This window comes from Synchiropus splendidus, chromosome 18 (assembly GCF_027744825.2).
Source record: "Synchiropus splendidus isolate RoL2022-P1 chromosome 18, RoL_Sspl_1.0, whole genome shotgun sequence".
Lineage (NCBI taxonomy): Eukaryota > Metazoa > Chordata > Actinopteri > Syngnathiformes > Callionymidae > Synchiropus > Synchiropus splendidus.
The window spans coordinates 7,716,804-7,736,655 of NC_071351.1; the positions used below are offsets into that span (position 1 = coordinate 7,716,804).

The 19,852-nt window shown below is 45.7% G+C and overlaps 1 protein-coding gene across 1 annotated transcript in view; it reads left to right on the forward strand.

The window, feature by feature from the left end:
• The first annotated feature begins 2,124 nt into the window (after window positions 1-2,124).
• The window catches only part of ajap1 (adherens junctions associated protein 1), a 28,229-nt gene continuing 10,501 nt past the window's right edge, over window positions 2,125-19,852 (forward strand). The window contains exons 1-2 of the mRNA XM_053849442.1: window positions 2,125-2,828; window positions 15,140-15,873. Of these exons, the coding sequence (XP_053705417.1) occupies window positions 2,812-2,828; window positions 15,140-15,873 (751 nt within the window). The 5' untranslated portion in view covers window positions 2,125-2,811. The remainder of the gene's footprint in view (window positions 2,829-15,139; window positions 15,874-19,852) is intronic.

Below are 19,852 nucleotides of genomic sequence, written 5' to 3' on the forward strand. Positions count from 1 at the left end.
GGAGCTCAGAGGCTGATGGGGGACGCGCCGGAATGAAAACCTCTGTGAATGCTGACTGCTGACGGTGACAGGAAATCTATGAAAGCAAAACAAAATACAAGCAATTTAGAGACGAAATTGCCAAGTGATGATTCTGCAGAATTGAGCTCCTGAAACGGCAAAAGTCATTATGTTCGAGGGAGTAAAAGACCTGGATCCATACGTGATGATACGTAATTTGCTGTGATCTGGGACTGTGGCGTCAATAGATGCTGAGGAGGAAGCCACGAGCGGAAAAAGAGATGAAAATATAGGCTCAATATACATATACGTATAGCTGAAAAGGTATGTATTAACCAAGCTGGGGACTGTTTTTAATGGTTGCTCCAAAGATGAGAGCATACACCGGATACCAGAGTGCAAAAATGAAGCTCTTGCTTGGTGTTCTATGTAATCGGTTTCAGGTATCACCGGATGACGTTTAGATGTGAATGGTATTTACTGCCTAATAACCCACCGTATACTCACTTTAAATATCACGTTTGACCCTTGACATTTCAACTGTAGTGACAATAGTAAACACTTTGTTTTTTCATTCATGTTTGATCCTGAATATGCAGAAAAAGACGCTCCAAAAGGAAAAAACTTGACTGTTGTGTTGGCAAATGTGTTGCTAAGCTTGTACGACTGGGACATGTTTCGCCCTCTTAGAATAATTCACGTGCATTTTAAAGGCTAGCAAACCTTAAGTACATTAAGATCAAGGCATTTAAACGAAAGCAGAAAGTAGAGTTTGGTCTGAACCTCCGATGTATAACCATTAAATGGATTATTGAGTGCTGTAGAACTCAGTGGAGCGACTCCCTGGTGAAGGAGCTGAAGCAGGGTGAGCAGTGATGGCGTCCTCTCATGATCACGGGCGGAATCATACACTCTACTGCAGCTTGTTTTGTGAAAAGTCAAAAGGATGTTCTGGGGGTGCGCTGTGCGAGGCGTTCATCCGGTGGGAGAGTCCACAGCGACGAGAGGGGGAGAGGTTCAAAGGAGAAGAGAGCTGCCGGCGACTGTGCGATGAATATTTTGATAATCATTATATTTCACCTTATCAGGGTACAAGAGCAGTTTCCTCACCTCAAAGAGGCAAAGACTTCTCTCCGCTCCATCTGCTGGTGGCTCATCCAGGCATGACACGTGATGAAGGAACAGAGCCACTGTTTCACCTGGTGCTTTGACTTGACTGTAACATTTTTTATTTTTTTTTCCTTGAACATAAAAGCAAATAAAGCAATTTGAATTTTGTATATTACTGAATCAAATGTTGGACCCATACATACAATTAAACAACAAAATATTGCTTATTTTGCATCAGTTTGACAATAAATCAGGATGGTGGCTATATTCAAGTTTTTATATCACCATATTTGAACTAAAGCTCTTTTAACGTTTTGAAAATATTTGTATAAGAATTTCAATTTTATAAGAATTTCAAGTCCATTCAGAGTAGTGGAAACCCTGACCATTGTGTAGCGAAAAACATCCCTGAACAAAAGCAAACAGATGCTTTTGTTTGCTTTTGTTCAGGGATTCCTCCATGTTTGTTGTTGTTGTTATCATCCTAGCTGCCACGTGTCTTGTGCATCAGTGGGATCTATATATATATATATATATATATATATATATATATATATATATATATATATATATATATATATATATATATATATAAAACATACTGTTTAACAATATATTAGAGAAAACATTGTTACAATGCCAACAAATGGTCAGTGGTAAAAAAGTGAAGTACTTATTATAACAGTCCGAAATATTTACTTGAACATTTATGTACCATTTTAATGTATAATTCTGCAAAACTAGAGGAGACGGAGTCGTACCCTGAGGTACCCCAGAATCAGATTGTCCATGGAGCCTCGCAGCAAGATCATGGTTCCAGCTAGGCACTCTGGTTTCCTCCCACATTAAGTTGCGTGCCTCTCTCCCTGTGTTGCCGGGACAGACGGTGGTGGATGAGTTTGTTATAGTCATTGTCTTTGCAGGTCTTCAAGTTCTCCCATGGAGTGATGTCACACTCAGCCACATGACACGTCGGGCTTTAAAATGACGTCACGGCAGCACGAGGCTCCGCCAGCAGGTCCGCTCCGTCAGTCTGAGAGAAGAGGAGCAGCAGGAGGAGCAGGAGCAGCCACTCATCCTCCTCTCTCCAACTCCACTGGAACAAGTCCGGGATTCTGCGCCTTCGATCTCCATCGACTCTTTTTTTTTTTTCCCCTCCTGATTTTGATTCGTTTTCTTCACGCACTGAGATGTTGGTGGATGACGAGGACCCCCCGTCGACACTGACTTGTCACCTCTGAAGCTTCCACCCCGATTTATTTTGGGGGGGTGTCGCTCCTCTGTGATGCAGAAGAAGGCGTGCAGTCTTTTGCGACCATGAGGACCACGGTCGTTTGCGCCTCCGCGAGAAGGTCTCTTCATGAAGGCAAACTTTGAGGACAGCGACTGTCGCTTTCCCACTCACCTGTCCTCCTCCGCACGCGTCCCCTCGTTCTTTCCAACTGGTGAAGTGACACATCGGCTGGACAATTCACCTGGCAACTTCACTAGAGACTTGACATTTGTTGGAGTCCGCCAGCGCCGTCGGAGGAATTTAATGTGCGCCACGTCCGCGGATATTTCCTAAACCATGTTCGCGTTATTGACAGCTGGAGTAAGGTCTGTTACCTGAGTGTTTTCATCCGCTGCTGTTCGGTGGAGACCCCCGTCTCGATGGGAGGCTACCTGGACGACTGAGTCCGATTCGGCTGTCACGGAAAAATGTGGATTAAACGCAGGTAGGAACATTTCATTTCATCGCAGCGGCGCCTTACATTGCGCGCACAACTTTTACGCAAAGTCTCCTTGAATAAACGCGGGCGTTATGGGGACATATTCGTCTTTAATGCAGCTTTGAAATGTGGTGTTAAAAAGAGAACAAAACCATCCCCAAAAATTCAGACCCTGCACGCTGGGGGTCGCCAGCACGATGAAAAAGAACGCAGACGCCGGCGGAGCTAAAGGTGAGGTCTGGGCTTTCTGTACCTGAGCCTCACCCGATTTGACAGTTGAATTTATCCCCAAATCTCGGCATCTATTTTTAAATCCGGCTGAAAGACGAGACTGCAACTAAAAATAAACGCTGTTGGTGCGCAGTTGAAAAACGTGGTCCATGTTTTCTTCACAGAAATGTGACAATCCATCGCTGCTATTTCAATCTTTGAATCCATGTTCTGGGGGAATACATCCAAATAAATGTTAAACAACAGCCCAAAAATGCCTCCAGTTTAACTGGGAGTTTCCTTTTCATTTGAGCTGGTTGTTTTGAGAACTTCTCTGTTTTGACTAAGTGGATTCTTCTGCAAGCCAAATGGCTCTATTGGTGATGACATACAGTGAAACAAGAGCAGTGGTGGATCTCCTCTCCGCTGCCGGATGTAATGGCCGTCCATTTGCATCCATTTATTAAGCATCCTTGACTGTACATGCAGCGCCTGACCTCCTCTGGCTCGCACTTGCATGACATCATGAGATGAAACACTTCAATCTGAGTGGAGGAGAGGCTGAGACCTCTGGAGGAGAAGTCTCAGCGTGGACCTAACCTGAGGTGCTGCTCTTGTCTGTGGCGCCACCCTTGGCCTCAGCAGTGTTTTTAGGTGCTTCTATGCTGGTTTCATGAAAGAAATGGATTTTCAGGTGGCAGAACTTCTCAGAATTGACTGGTTCCTCTTGATGGTAGGAAGGTGACTCGCCCTGTACCTGCTCAGTCTGTCACCCAAGTCGGCAACATCATTGTTAATCTCAAGCAAAGAAAGGACTAACCCACACAGCAAGACTCAGTCAGAGCGTCCGCCCAGCTGTAGGTGACACAGGCCATCAGATAGCGCTCAGATTTCGGAGCCATCTTAACAGCCTCCACGAGGATTATTAACAGCGCCTCTCTGGAGCGTGCTTAACCCAATTTGCGGTGAAATAGGCTGTGTTACGTCTCTAGGATCCTTTCCTCCAGAGATCCGTCTGCGTGCGTGTGGTAAACATCCTGTGCTCGGCGCTCGGATAAACCCTGATGGAGCAGAACAGGTTGTCCCTGTGAAACTGGAAACTGGAACGACAAAAGGGAAGTTTGTCTGACCAGGAGGGAGAAGTTGATCTGTTTTTTTGAAAGAGTCAACCGCAAATGACTTGTCATTGACTCGGCATTGTAATGAGGACATGAAGAGACGCGGGCAGAACTAGCTCATAACAGCTTATTCATATTCATGAGTTTGTCTTCTCACCACAACAAACAGAGGTAGGGAGGAAGAAAACCTGCGACCAGAAAAATGTTCCACCGCTGGTGTGGCGCGGGACTCTGTGGAAGTCTGGGAGGAAGAGAAGGGGCGGGACATCAAAATTTAATTATCAGATTTATTTGGCGCACATCAAAATAAATAATGCAGACACAGTGAGGCGAAAGCAGTCCAGAGAGCATGTGCTGTGTCCCCCCATGTTTGAATCATTGATCGGAGGATAGAGCTCTCGCAAGTTTATTGTTGTGCTCGCTTTAATAATCTGCTTTTCTATTATTCATGCGTATTAAGTCACCAGGAAAACAGTGTGTCTCTTCTGGGTCGACTGAGGAAAGTGGCACCTTTTCAGACATGAAAGTTTCAACACCTACGTAAAGTGAAATAGAAGTTTGTTGATATGAGGGTGGTGAGCTCCACAGAAGCCAGTTGAGATCCAAGCACCTGGAACCAGGTCTGTGGGAGGTTTTCTCACCCAAAATTATTAGTTTAAATTCATTCTCTTGGTGTAATTGAAATATTGTTGATCGCAATGAGCTGAGTCGGACTCCAGGGGGCGGTAGTGCTACAAAGCTGCCTTTCACACAGGAGGGAAGATGAAAACTGAACACAGCAAGAAAGTGAAAGTCAAAACCTCCGAAACTGTTGGAAATTTCCGACTGTTAAAAATCGCTCATAATACTTGCTACTTTTATCAATGGATACAAAGGCGTTTGCCTAAAAAAAAAAAAGGTCCAATCCTGAAGATTCAGTGGCGCCGCTCCAAATCTGAAATTCCTCCTCAAGTGTGATCGTGTGATACACTTTTCATGGCGAGCTGTCAGCACCGTGGTGTGAGAGTGGGCGAGCGAGTGTTGGAGCAACAGGAGTGTAGGATAAGCTGTTCAACTCGTGTGTATTAAGCCATAAAAGCCATGGGTTTTTGAGGCAGCAGCCATGATGTTTATGAGGCTAGATAAGGCCTACCTCCGCTCATTTGTCTTGTCAGTCGGCGTCAAACTTGGTCAGGGTTTTCTATCAAAACCACGTGTGTTGTTCTGAAGAGAACGGCTGTCATTTATCAAATCCTGACCCCCGGAAAATGACACTCCCAGGTGAGCAGTGTTGCTCCAGCAAGGCAGTAGCTCTGGAGTCACAGCAGATCTGTCACTCACAGGCAGTGTATAGCGGGAGACGCAGTGAATTCATTGACAGAGCCTCATATGATAGTGGCTTTAAGTGAGTCAATTCCAAAGGGTGGCAAGTCAAGCGGCTCGGCTCCACACCTGGATATTTTCAGCTCCTCCATAATGGCGCCAGCCGGATTTTAATGACCATCTTGTTCGCTCCGGACTGTGCTAGACTGCACGTCCCTCTTCCTCTGAAGCTCATCCATCCCTCAGAGTGAAGGAACCAGCAGCTCCCAGCTCATACTTGATTCATGTTGTGAGCTTTTTCTGGATCAATACCGACTCTCTTAAGGTTCACATTTATCCGTCATGGACGTCCCCACTAACTGGCCTGCGTGCCATGCCTCAGTGGGCCATTTCTCAACCAAAATAGTCCTTAAATGAATGGCAAAACATCCTTCCACCCTCTCTATTTGTTCACAGCAGCAGCAATTGGTGTGGAATGAGGCAGAAAGTAGAATTGGAGAGCGAGGGTTTGAGTAGATTGTGGTTTTTGTTTGATCTATTTTCCCCTCTTTCAGTCTAATTCCCTGGCTTTTTCGAGTGATGCTTATCTCCCAGAGCATGTGGGTCATGGCAATGGTGTCATGGAGGTTGTGCTTGGATTGTATCTGTTCTGTTTGGGAAAATAAATCTCTCACTTCCCCCATTGTTTTCGTTGACAAATAAGCTCTTGTTTTGAGTGGATGTTTTGTCATGTCATGTGGTGATAAATGCATTTATTGGCCTCTGATCTATGACAACAAATGGTCGAATTTAATCTTTTTCTTTGCTCAAAACTGTGCTCAAAACATCTCAAACACATCTTTCCTCTTTCGCGTGCGGTTTTTCTTCTTGCAAACAGGACACTTGTTTATGAAGATCTTTTTTATATTCGGTCAATGCGCGCTTGACAAAAGCTTTTGTGAACGGCGCCATCTTCTTTTCCGACCCTGATCAAGGGAACGCACTGTACTTGGGTCGGACTTTCAAATTCCGAGGTAACTGGAACACAGCGTTAGGGTGCGGATTACATCCCATCAGGAGCTACATTGCTCAGTGGGCATTGGACAAGGAAAAATAGTTTCATGGTGTTTTTATTACTTTATATTTCAATATGAATCATAAAGGAGAATACATTTAAATGTGATACAAGGGCACACAAAATATTTTCTTTGAATTTCAAGAGACATGAAATACCCAAAAAAAGAGAGGATAAAGTCCCGGAACAAACTGATAACAAATAATAAACATAAGTAGACACTATATTTGCCAATCATTTTGAGGAAAGTCGCCCTCTGGCTGACCTGTATTCAAGTGGAGTTCACAAGTTTTTAAGTGTTTTCAGTCTTAAAATGATCATTTTCTCACTACAGTCATGTAAGTACAGGTACAATGTTGCAGAGGACGAGGGAGTCAAGAGTAGAGAGGAGTTGGAGTCGGATGCATCTACTCTGGAAAACTGTTGCACCAGTGAGGTCCAGTTTTCCAGGAGAAGTGGAATGAAACAACCACAGCTTTGTTTCTGATTTTGTGGCTGATAATTCAGACCAACAATGTGCAACACTCCGCCTCTACAGTTGGAGCCTATTCCTCAGCGTGGAGCAGTGTGTGCCAGGTGCTGCTAAAAATGTCCTTTAAAGGGAATAACGGAGGAACGGTGAAGCCCTCTAATTCATAAATATCTAATATGCACTGCCATTTATCAAGCTGGAAGCCAAGTCTTTGCTGCGTTTTGTATACCGTCTGACATTTTCAATTTACTTTATCATCAGCAGTTTATTGAGTTTATTCGACTGGAAAGGCAGCTCCCACGTATTTTTCATTTGAATTGCATATTTTCTTCCGAGGTTCTGGCTTTGTTTCTGCCCGACTTTTCCTGCCGGTGACAGCTGGGCTTCTGTCTCCGTGAAGTAGAAATGATCACAGACTCATCCACATTCTACCTCAACGTGTATGATCTATGAATATATCTAAAAAAAATCATTTTTAGACGTATATACAATGGTTTTACTGTTAAATAATAAATTGAGAAACACTTGGTGTGCTTCTCTCTGAGCCTTATTTACAATGCAAGTGGCAAATGCATTTAGTTAAAAGAAAATAAGGAGATTACCATATGCATTACATTTATACGCGCTTCCATACGCTCCATGTAAATACAGGTCTTGATCTCTATTTCAAGTCTGATCCATGTTCTGAGATTGGACATGATCTGTGCTGTAGTTTTCCGCCACATGATGCCCGCCCACTTCCCACTCCCGAAGAGGACATCACTGTAAGCGATACCCAGCGCAGCTCACTTCCAGGATCAGGCCGTCCTTTACATAACAGATGCGCAAGTCGACTTGTGAGGAAGCTAAATTACTCTCCCTCTTATTATTTCTGACAAAGACTGCTGGTTGCTTAATGCACTACTCGGGGCAGTTTGAGCTGCGGAACATTTCTGTCGACCTCGCCTTGAAAAGAGTCATTACTCCGGGTCAGGAGCGCTTAAACTACACGCTGGGATTAATGAAATTTGGAAGGACAGAAAAGCAGTCTTACAGTGCGAGTGTTTCGGAGCCAAAAAATACAAGTCGGTTCTTGATAAATAATTTAGAGGCTCGAGGAATTGACTCTGGAGTGAAGTGCGATGTAAACAAGTGAGAAGAGGAATGGGAGGAGCTGTGTACCTTGTGGCGCTCCATTCCTCCTTGTATGGTGCGAAAAATTGGAATTTTTGGGGGTGATTTTTTACAGACTCCAGTGCATCTCTTAGTGCACCCTTCTCAACGTTCTCCTTTCCCAGCTCGGGCGGAAAGGAGGAGAGGATAGGAATCATTTGAGGTCTGCCTGGAAGAGTGCAGCTCGCTGTAAAATACAAGTCTTTAAATATTTTATCAGTAATTAGTAGGTCACAGCGAGTTGCAGCACTTCAGACACGTCTTGAGCCTCTTTGGTAAGCCACTGTTTCATTAATAAAAAGCCAGGAGCTCAGCGGATATTTTATGTTTCCTAACAAGGGAAACCGGAGATGGATGGCCGCAGATGAGAAGAGCATTCTGGCTTTATCACTAGCTCGGGATGAAGACATGTTTGTGGTGTGGAATCTTTCCTCCACTTTGCCGCCAATGAAGTGCCGCACCGAGAGAATCGATTCCCACCTGTGTGGCGGTGCAGAACACAAGTTATGGACTTGTAAAAGTCTTGCCGAGTCGTGTTTAACAACACGAAACACTATAAAGCGTCTGCGCAAGTGTGCGGCGTAGAAGTGACCTTTTTATAGTCAAGAAAGACGGTATAAAGTGTTTTGTGGCTGCGGTGTGAGTGGACGGTCCGGCATGCCCCGGTGTGTGCCCTCCTTCCCGCTCCGTGTCCTTATTTCCAGGCCTGAGTTTTTACCCCCCAGAGGGGCGGGATTGTCACACAGCTTCTTCCCTGTTCTCCTTTTCCCCTCCATCTCTGTGGCTCTCTAAGGGTGATGTAAATGTATAGGCCCATGTATCCCCCATGTCTATTTTAAGAGTCTCTCTACAGTGTGAACAGTTTGTCCTGGAGGCTGACACAATCGGGGGAGGTGGAATGAATGGAAGCACATTGTACGAGCTCCCACCAGCAGCGACGGTCTCCACGTAATTATTCTTTTCCACTTGCGCGTTGGATTGCTTGCCTGAGGGCCTTCAAACAATTAGGATTTCCCCCACGGTTTTGTGAAGAAATAATCGTGAAATGATGTCAACCTCTTTTTCTTTCTCAGTGTATTTCTATCACTGTTAAAAGCTCTTCTGTTGAGTCGGCGGCTGCGAGTTCTCCACCTTAGCTAATGGTCGCTCCAGACGTATGAAAAAGACCTTGAAATATGAGAAGCCTTATGTTAGTCTGGCTCCTCTTCCTGGTGCCGGTGGTGTTTACAAGTCTTTGATCAAGCCGCAGTGTTCTTTCATGATAAACACAGCTACGGCCCCAGCCCGCGGGGAAGTCTATTGTTGAGTGTTTGTCTAAGTCTGGAGGGTTGTCTTCCTGACAATGGCAGATAAAAGAAGGGATGAATCATCGCCGATGTTTGTGGTTGGCGGGAAGTTTTTTGTGAATAAGCCACATGTCCCTTCATGTTCTGGCTGTCACTTTGAAGAGGTGGCGCCAAGGTGATGCCAACTATTCATGAAGACTGGGTTTTCAAAATGGATTGGATTTGTGCCACAAAAATCACTAGTTTGGTCTTACATCACAAGAAATATGGCCTTTGCTTTGAAGTCAACGTAATACAGTATATGATATATGTTTCCAAGGAGCTACATGCATTGGTTATTGAAAAGATGCTTTTGAAAAAATGACGTTCTTTAAGTGTCAGGATGAAAGTCTCCATTGGTTTTATCTTCCGCCTTCCTTCCTTCTTCCGCTTATCCGCGGTCGGGTCGTGGAGGCAGCATTCGGAGCAAGGAAGCCCAAACTTCCCGGTCCGCACAAACCTCCTCCAGCTCCTCCCGGGGGATCCCGAGGCGTTCCCAGGCCAGACCGGAGACATCATCTCTCCAGCGAGTCCTGGGTCTTCCCCGGGGTCTCCTCCCGGTAGGACATGCCCGGAACACCTCCCCAGGGAGGCGTCCAGGGGGCTCCACCCCGAGCTCCTCCCGGATGACCGAACTCCTCACCCTATCTCTAAGGGTGCGCCCAGCCACCCTGCGGAGGAAACTCATCTCAGCCGCTTGTATCCACGATCTCATCCTTTCGGTCATGACCCAGAGCCCGTGACCATAGATGAGGGTGGGAATGTAGATCGATCGGTAAATCCAGAGCTTCGTCTTGTGACTCAGCTCAAGATCTTCCGCGTGGCTTCATTGAAAACAGTTGAGGTGCAAAAGTGAGAAGGGAAAGAACATTGTCAGTAACAGACACACAGTTATCTGACGCAGGTTTGCTCTGAAATCTAGCTGGAAAATCCTCACAAATTCTTGTTTTGACCCCTGATTTCCAACCCACCAGAGAAAACCACCCACTGCAGTTAGAAACACCATGAACTGTAGCTGCTGAGCTGCTGGTTTTTTTTCCCTTCCCTCTCCCGTCAGTGCCATTTTCAGAGCTGCGTGGGAGTGACAAGGTTTACACAGTTCCACGTTGAAATGTCCTATCAATCATTAGCGCTTTTCTGAATGTGAAAATGCAGGTTGTGTCGCGCGCTGTTAAACGGTGAATAAGTGTCACCGCCTCTTTGGTTTGAAGCCCCTGCAGCGAGGAAACAAGAACACTAGTGTTTCAGTCGCAGCCCTGTCCATCATTTTTTTTTCCTTGCAGGGCTCGAGTCATGACACATTTGAGTCGCTGTGTTGTCCAAAATTGAAACTCAGTTGCAGAGCTGTCAGTTGCATGGCTCTCGATCCAGGTGAGGACACCTGTCTTCTTCCCGTCCCTGAGGGGGGGAGCTCATCTGCAGACAAGTTCTAATTAAGACGCGCCTCTCACAAGTGATCACAGTGTGATGCCGACACTGGAAGTCAGCCACAAAAAGGTAGATTTAATTTAATCCCATGAATCTGTTGTGTTATTCAGGGTTTAATACCCCGACAGAAGTGCTAACATTTCTGACTAGGGGACTTTTGTTTTTTTTTTATTTAAAGGTAGTGGAAGCCTCATGCAAATAGATACTTAAATATGAATTTAGTTTGGATAGCAGCGGAATTTTTGCCTTTTTGAGGTGTCGAATTTGAGAACTCTGCTCTAGAATTTTAAAGTCGACCATGCTGGCTGCATCTTTACACTGTAAAAACTGAAACTGTGCTGCACTCAAACATTTTCACATTTTAAATGATCAAGTCAAGATCAAAGACATTTGTGACATATACACAGAAGTAGATATGAATATTTAATACTCTTCAGTCGTAACTTTGAGAGTTTTTAGTTGCCTGAACTTAAAGAACAGCAAAACGAAAACAAACAGAACTTTCAGATAGGTCCCAAGATTTGTTTGTGTTTTTAGATTTCATGCACCCACTGCTGTGCCAAACAATTCCCAAAATCCTTTGACTAGTTTGTGTTTTATTATTTTCGCAACATAATCCTTCCGATAATAGTGAGTTAATATTCTTAATTCTCCCTCCCCTCCTCATTCGGTTCTACCCATCCATTCATCCCTTAGCTTGTTACTCACTTCCCCCGGGAATTCTGAGGCGTTCCCAGGACAGCATCTCTCCCGAGTGGCCTGGGTCTGTCCCAGCATCTGACAAGAGGCAACACATCCTCCTCCTCCTGACTTCTAAGTAAATCCAGCCCTCTCTGCGGAGATAGCTGGCTTTTCCTCTCTATACTAAGTGAGCCTTTTGGCTCAGCTCTTTCCAGCTCGACTGAAGAAATGACATCCTGAATAAGAGTGTAGCAGAGGTAGAACCGGCTGCGGAACGTGCGATGATCCGATACATCACTTCTAATGCCAGCAGTCGTGCTCAACGGTTGTATGAAACCTGTTCTGACGCGCGGCACTGTGTACTGTCAAGGCAGAGTGCCTTCTGTGAATGGGCTTTTCTTCACCCTCTGCTCGAGCCTTTTATTCACTCTTATGTGTCGGACCTTTTTTCCTCCCCAACTTCAAAGGCCACTCTGTATTCAATTGGCCTTTTGATGGTATTATAGGTCGGATATTTCCGAGAAATGCTACTCGGTATCATGTGCTACCCAAGTCGATAAAGTTAGCCCAGATGTTAAAGGCGAGCTTCCATTCTCTTCAGCTTCACTTAAATTCGCTGCACATAAAAGGTGTGCTAATTTGCCTTCCTTATTATTTGTTGCCGACTCATTCTTAAGTATGTTGACGTATGACGACGTGTTTTATTTTGAGTGCCTGTCAAGGCCTAATCCTAACCCCCCCCCCCCCGACAGTGGCATTTATTGGAAGCTGCAGAATAAGTTGAAAGTAGATTTGCTGAATATAGCAGGGCTTAAACTGGCGCCGCCGAGAGAGAGAGGAGTCAAGCTCGGCGAACCCTCCTCCACTGCTTTTTCACATTTTGGATGAGAGGCATAATCCAAATTTACTGCTTAGAAATAACATGTCTTTCATGTGCTGTTACATCATTTGCTTATGTTGAAGGACAGTCAAGGTCCAGCCTCTGAAACGGAGATGTCTTAGAACAGAGAGAGGAGGCAAGGATGTGTTCCCATTTATTCTTCTCTTGTCAGGAGAAAATCCCGCGTGTGTGTCCCAAAAGTGAGGTCTCAATTCCTGGTGATGATGAGCTCACTGTTTCGGGTGTAGCCGAATCTCCTTACAGCAGCATTTGGGGGTTTAGCTTGGTTCTGAAGCTGATAATGACAGCATGACGGTGCATGAGCTTAAACAAACGAGCTCAGCGGGGATAAAGGAAGTATTCTTCCGATATTCAATATCCCTTTATCAGCCATCTTTTTTATACTCTGCTAGATTGATTTGCCGTCGGGGTGCAGTTTTTACAATCCAATATATCTTTCTTTGTGTGCTGGCAATGGTTCCTGTTCAACAGGCTGCGAAATATGTGGTCAAAAGCACGGCACGCGCCTCTGCCAAGGAGCGCGCTCACACGGTTTCGAAAATACAGCATAAAATTGAATTCAAGAATAGTGCTGGCTCACAGTAACACTGGCACTGTTTGTGTGGCGTAAATACGAAAGACATCATTTCTCACCTCAGTCACATGAAAGTCGGTCTATATTAGTGATTCACTGTGCAGGGGAATGAGGAAACGTTCCGAGTCAAGTCTTCTGCTTGCAGTTTAAGCAAGTTTGCATCTGAAAATTGTGTCTTTAACTCGCATGTTTCAAATGTAATGTAGGTTGCCAGGAAAGTAGTGTGGATTCACCTGCAACTGGCGGCTTCAGAGTTAGCTCTTGATCTGCCTGTGTGTTCGTGTGTCTGTGCCACAGCGACAAACGTTATCATGCAGATGGAGATCAGCTATTTAGGCGATTCACAGTGCTCTTGTTCTGGAGCTGTCCAAGGTGCTGAAGGCGGATCATGCAGCAAACCAGGAAACAAAAAATATCTGACTATAACGCAGTTTTAGTAAATCTCCCTTCAAGCCCAGCTGGTTATAATCATCTACCAAAAAGAGGCTTCTGTTTTAGTGTGTTATTCAGCTATATTTAAGATGACAACACCATGTCTGCTTCTTCTCACCACATGTGTTTGATGTAGCATGAGAAACAGGGTTCTACTGGACCTGCAGGCAGTGCTTTCACAGCCTACATCTCGACATGTATAAGCATCGGGCTGGTCTCTCTGGCTACTTAATGATGGACAGTTTCGTAAGAAGAGCAGGTCTGAACGTCCACTACAGTGATCTGTGGGGTTTCCTTTCAGGCTCTTTTCCATGCTCCCACTCAGATGAATCATTGGTAGAAGCTGCATTTTGTCTCTCCGCTGACTTTCTGTCAGCGCATCCCACCGATCTCCATCTTTATTCCTTTCAATATACACCGAAGCAATGCGTGCCTCCAAAAACAAAGCCAACTAGAGAGTTAATACCTGGAAATAACTCGCTGATCTCACCTCGGCGATGACATGATATGGTTCCAGACATGTCAAACAATAGCGACAGGCATGTTCTGAGATCATGGAGATTATCGCACCAAAGCATCACCTCATATTGCCTCTGAGACTAGATGAGCCGAGTCACCGTTTCCCACACGTCATCACCTTTTCTGACGCTTCAGAAGTCTCCTGGGTGGATGCTCAAACTGGCCAAGGACAGCAGAGATGAAAGATATCCCGTAATGAGGTCCTCCCCTCAGAATCAATGTGCGGCTTTGTCCCTGGGGTCAGTGAAGGTTGTCGGTGCAATCGGTCGACTGTAGGGTCCCGGCCTCAACCATCGGCAGCTGCGTCCCACTGCTGATCAGGACTTGTGTTTGTTGAGCGCGAAGGTCGTTTTGGGACTCGTGAGAAGCCAATCGATACGACAAGTGCGACGCTGAAGACTTTTCTGAGGCACTTCTGCTGCGTCCGGCTTTCTCATCCTCGCGCTGCGTGTTGTCTTTTGGGAATGAGGTGACTTTGTGTCTGCGGGAGATAATGCTGAATATGATGATGAGCTGAACCGGGCCCGACCTTCTGTGGCGGTGCAATCATCCCTGGATTGATATGAATCTGCAACATCAGGGATAAATCCCTGGAGCTTCAGATCGCAAAGATCAAATCCATAATCTTGGACATATTTTCTTCACTCCGACCTTCCTTCATCTTGTCTTGTATTTTTACTGCGAGTCAAGATGTGCAACACATGGTGGTGGGCCGTGGTGCCGTGGTTCGCATGCAACCTCGCAACAAGCTCGAAACACCTCCGGGTTTGGAGGAAACCAGTGACCTTATTTATGTTCTGCCTGCGTGGGTTCCCACCGAGCACACTGGTTTCCTCCCACACTACATCGGTTAATTGATGACTCCACACTGTCCTCAGGTGTGTGTGGTTGTCAGTCTGCCCCTCGGCTCCACTGGAAATCTGGAGGCGCCACATATTGTTTATTTTGACCGGCCACTAGGTGGTCAGTGAACGTCTCATCGGTTATCTAGGTCACCTGCTCCTGCCATGAAGAGATGCGAGCACACCGTTTCTGACTCTCTCTTTCTTCTGAGAGACAAAAGCCTGTGCTGGTTTGTTGGACGGATGACTGGGTGTGTTGTTAAGATCAAATTAATCATCTGTTCTTCTCCCTTTTCTCTCTCTGCAGTCTGTCTGCGGTGAGGCCAGGCATCCATGTGGGGCACCGGATGTGGCTCTTGCTGGCTATGACCCACCTAACAATGGACTTCTCTGTGTGCAGCCCACTCAGTCAAGGTCTTGGGGTCAAAGTAATGCCTAAACCACTGCCTCGCTCGCGGCCTCGCTTGCAGCCCATTTGGGACACGCCAAACAAACTCCACTGGAGAACAGTGAGCCCTCTGGCCCGTCGGCTCCTCAGCCCTATCTCTTCTCCCCAAGACATCCGGGCTGGGCTTGGCTCGAAGGTCAAGGGTCAGAAGTTTCGCAAGCCACCTCATAAAGGACAGACGGCATGTAAGGAGTGCCGGTGGAGAGTCTCTCAGGTGGAAAGCGGCGACGAAGGAGCTCCTATATCGAGTCGGAGCAAAGAAAACCCGGTGAGGTTGTTGCTCAGAGCCAGGAGGGAGTTCAAATGGGACAGCTACGACAAGTCCCAGGAGGGTCGGACTACGACGGTGGCTGGATTTATTGACTGGGGTCCCACAGGAACAGACAGCATCGATGATGATGGAAAACCGGGGCCAAACACAACACTGTCTACGAGGGCCTCCACCACTACAGCGGCGACGACCGCGAGCACTACAAGACTTTTCCAGACGACGTCGACTGTAGTGACCACACCTGAGCCCAAGAGGATAAGCACCACCACGAAAAGCTTCGGGGAGGCTGTCAAACCACCAAAGCCATATGGGGAAACCCCCGGTAAGAGCACGGCGATTTTTATTCCGCAATTTCCGCGAATGTAAAGCGAATTTCAAATCGCCATAAGGCTGTAAATATATCTTGTAATTGCTTCTGGCATCAACGCGGTGTCCTCAGAGATTCCAAATTGAAGAGAGGCTTACCTGAAAAAACACAACATAATTTACTCGTCCGACTGTCTCACCTGTTTTCTCTAATGATGCAAAGATGGCAGGAGTGGATCTGTATTACAGCGATATTACACTCTTTGATGATGCCACTTCTGACAAAAGTGTTGAGCTTCTAATGTTGGAAACATTGACTTAGGTGGGCTGAATGGACGGGTCATTTCAGATGAACAGCGAAGTCATTCTGCACCACTTCTGAGTTCCACAAGGAGTTAAAAGGGGGGTCAGTATGGATGCCTTCGCTGACCTTCCTTCCCCTTAAAAGTGTGCAGAAAACAGCATCTTATGGGATTTTATTTACCCTTGAATGAACATCCATCTTAGCCTAAACCCTCTCTCAGGTTGCTCTCTCTGGCTCTGTATGAAATTGTAATGTAACATGGAATGTAATTTTTCGGGAACTGAGGTCAGTTTTTTTTCGCTGCTCCGACAGACAATTGACTTCAAGGATGCAGAAATATGTGTCAAAACCGAGTGACTTCCCTCCATGAATAATACAAGTCTATAAAACGTGTGAAACTCCAAAATGAATCCTTAAAAACTCCCAGCCGAATTCGCTCGCATGACTTTCGCCAGTGGCGTGAGCAGCTGTTTCCAGCGAGAAGAAAAGAAGTTTGTCAAGCGATCCTGACATTTTAAAGTCTCTTAAAGTTAAACGTCCACGCAGATTACGTCAAGGTACTCTAGCGTGCACAAAACTGCACGCACTTTTGTGTCTTCCACAGCTGTTCTATTACACAACGGTAGATGATACCGAGCAATGGATGCTTGTCTTCATGAGATTTGCGAGGCACACGTCAGCTTTGGGATGCAGGCTTCTCCCGATAGAGACACTCTGGTGGAGTGAGTGACTGAGGAGAAGCTTCTGAGAAACACAGCCGTGTCTGTCAAGCGCAGTGATGAGGGGCCAAAACTTTAAGCACCATTGAACTGAACACAGGAAGTTATTTATGTACCTGTTTATGGGTATAAATGTAACCTCCATAAAATAGCTTAGTTTGAATTTTAAGATCACTATGTGCATTTAAAGTTGCGGGCCACTTAAAGTAAGTTGGCAGGGCATATTTGGCCCACAGGCTTTGGGTTTGACACCTATGATTTGTATAATAGTTCAAAACAAACTCGAAATGTGAGCCGAAAAAAAGTCCCACGCAGACCGGAGAGTCATTGTTCCTGGCAGCCGTTCATCACAGTTTATTCAAACAGAGTGAGTCGCGAGATCGACCGTGGCGCTAACAGGGGCATGTAAAATGCATGTCGCGTTTCTAAGTATCTATTATTAAAGGAGGGGATACATTGCAACGCAGCACGTGGCGCCATGCTAGCGAGCCGCGTCTTACACTTCACCGCTGAGCGACGCTGACAGAGAAACACTTTTCGCCACAGTCGCCATGGCAATCCTGTAAATTCCAACATCACACTCGCTATTGAATCCCAATAAAGTAGATAAAATGAATCTCCTTTTCTCGCACGTTAAATCTGGACTTAAATGCTGATGCCTGGTGACAGGCGTGCGGAGTCTCAGCCCCTTCGCCTGATTTACAGGAATCCCAGCCAAGAGGAGATGAAGGGACCAGACTGAGCAGATGCTCTTTCTTTCTGTTACTCCGCCGCTCAGCACTTTCACCAGGACTTGACGCATCTGCCTGCAGGAGGAGAAGTGCAGATGTTGACTGACACATCGTTTTGGATAAAGGACATTATGATGTCCAGCCAATCTGCTCGGTGTCAGTGCACGGGCATTAGCAGGCCTATGTGCTTCTCATGCCAGAGCAGGGACAGATCGAGAGGGAAGTGGAACGTCTAGATGGCTGGGATTGATTTTAACTGTGACTCTCCTGAGAGTTGGAATATGGTAAGAACAGTAGGCTTCAGCTATGAGCCTGGATAAAAATGACATTTTCCTTTTGAGCTTTGTACCTCTGTAGCATGCGTCTCTTGTGTTGGCTCTCCTCCAATGTGTGAGCAGTGGTTGTCCTGTACATCACCCATTGTGTTAGAAAAATAAAAAAAAAGAAAAATAAAACTAAAAAATAATGTTGTTTTAGGAATATATGGAGAATAAATATTTGATTTTCGGGATAAAAAATGTTGAAAAAAAGTGGAGGATGAATTATGCATGTGATGGTCGGTGCCTGTCTTCAGCATATTATTATGCCCTCAGCATATTTTAAATTTCAAGGCATTCAGATTAAGTGTCTTGGCCCATGAATCGCTGTTCTGTGAAAGCTGCTTCGATCTTCGATCACTAGTTCCTAGAGGCTACTGCCACCTGTTGACCCCACAAGCGAATTGCAAGCAACAACATTTCAAATAAAATAAATCAAATTGTTTGGTAGAATACATTGCCACTGTGTTTGTGTGGACCAGATAGGGGGCGTCAGAGGGCCGGTCCTGGCCCATCATCACCGGTGGTCGGGTCCAGAAGTGCATTAAAACTCCAGCCACTTCCATGTGTCTCTTAAAGGAAAGCGCTCTGTCAACATTAATGCTGGCAGACACACAAGACAAACATGCTCTTGGCCACTCTCTTGTTATCCGCCGATGTCTCTGACGTGGAGGCTTCAAAGTCATCGTTTCTGATCCATTTTCTTCACTGTGTTTCCTCCCTCCCTCTCTTTTGGAAAGTGTTTTGGGTTGCTCGGCGGAAATCCGTGTAGATTGACACTTTGACACCGACGTTAATTGGCAATTCTTTACTGTCAGCATGCCGCCATTGATGGAGGTTTTTGCTCAGCATCTGCCTGATGTTTGCAGGAATCCGGGTGAGTTCATGAAGTGTATCAGGATTTATGCCTTCTGAAACAAATGTGCGTTGTGTGGCGTGGGTGTCCAGGAGCTCGCCCTCGGTATGCTGCAACTAGATTAAACAAATTATAGGCCTTTTCAGCATTTTTATGAGGCTTTTAAAGCAGCTCCATGTGGGCGTAGGCTGCAACACTAAATAGCTCTTCTGCTGAGGATGTCTGCTGCGCCACTGCCGGGCTGACAGTCATGACAACCTTTTCACATATTTATGCAGCAGTTTAATGCGCGCGCTCCTTTCTTTTCACATTTGTTTAGCAGCGATTGTGACGTACGCTTCTCTGTCTGGATGTTTGCCCTTTTCTCAGCTACTCTGTGAACAGAGCCGACCCATAGGTCTGCACCTTCCTCCCAGTTAGATTTTACTGACGGACCTTCTAGTCTCTATGTTGCTTTTCTTTTTGCTAGCTTAAGGCCATACGTACAAAAGTGTACCCAACTATCTCAAACAATGTCACTGATCACATACTTCTACGCATTCTTTAGGTCAGCATTGCTGTTCGCCAGTATATCCACCGGGGGGAGCAGCCCACAGTCAAAAATTCATGACAACAACAAACACCAAAACAAACATGGCGACTGTGGATGAAGTATCAATAATGTACCTCTTGCACAAAAGAGGCAGCATTGTAGCAGGTTGTTGAATATATTGCGACTGGAGGATGGAGAATTCTTCTTTGTGTCTCATTGGAGTTTCCATGGTTTCCACTGGTACTGCTCCGTTTGGCCCATAACCATAAGCTTTGGGGAAATTTGGACAAAATGAATGCGGAGCACAGACACAAGGCCTCGTCTGTATTCGGATCTATATGTAGCATTGATCATGATGCTACGAGGGTCATATCGGACCTTCCCGAAATTGAGTCAAGGGCATAAAGACCTAAAGGGCTGGTAAAAAAACGACTTTTTCTCCCTGTTTTAATACGCCTGCCTGCAATTTTATTTTGGTGGTAGTAGTGCGTCATTCAGGTGACCGAAGAATAAAAGAGTGGCCCACATTTTCATTC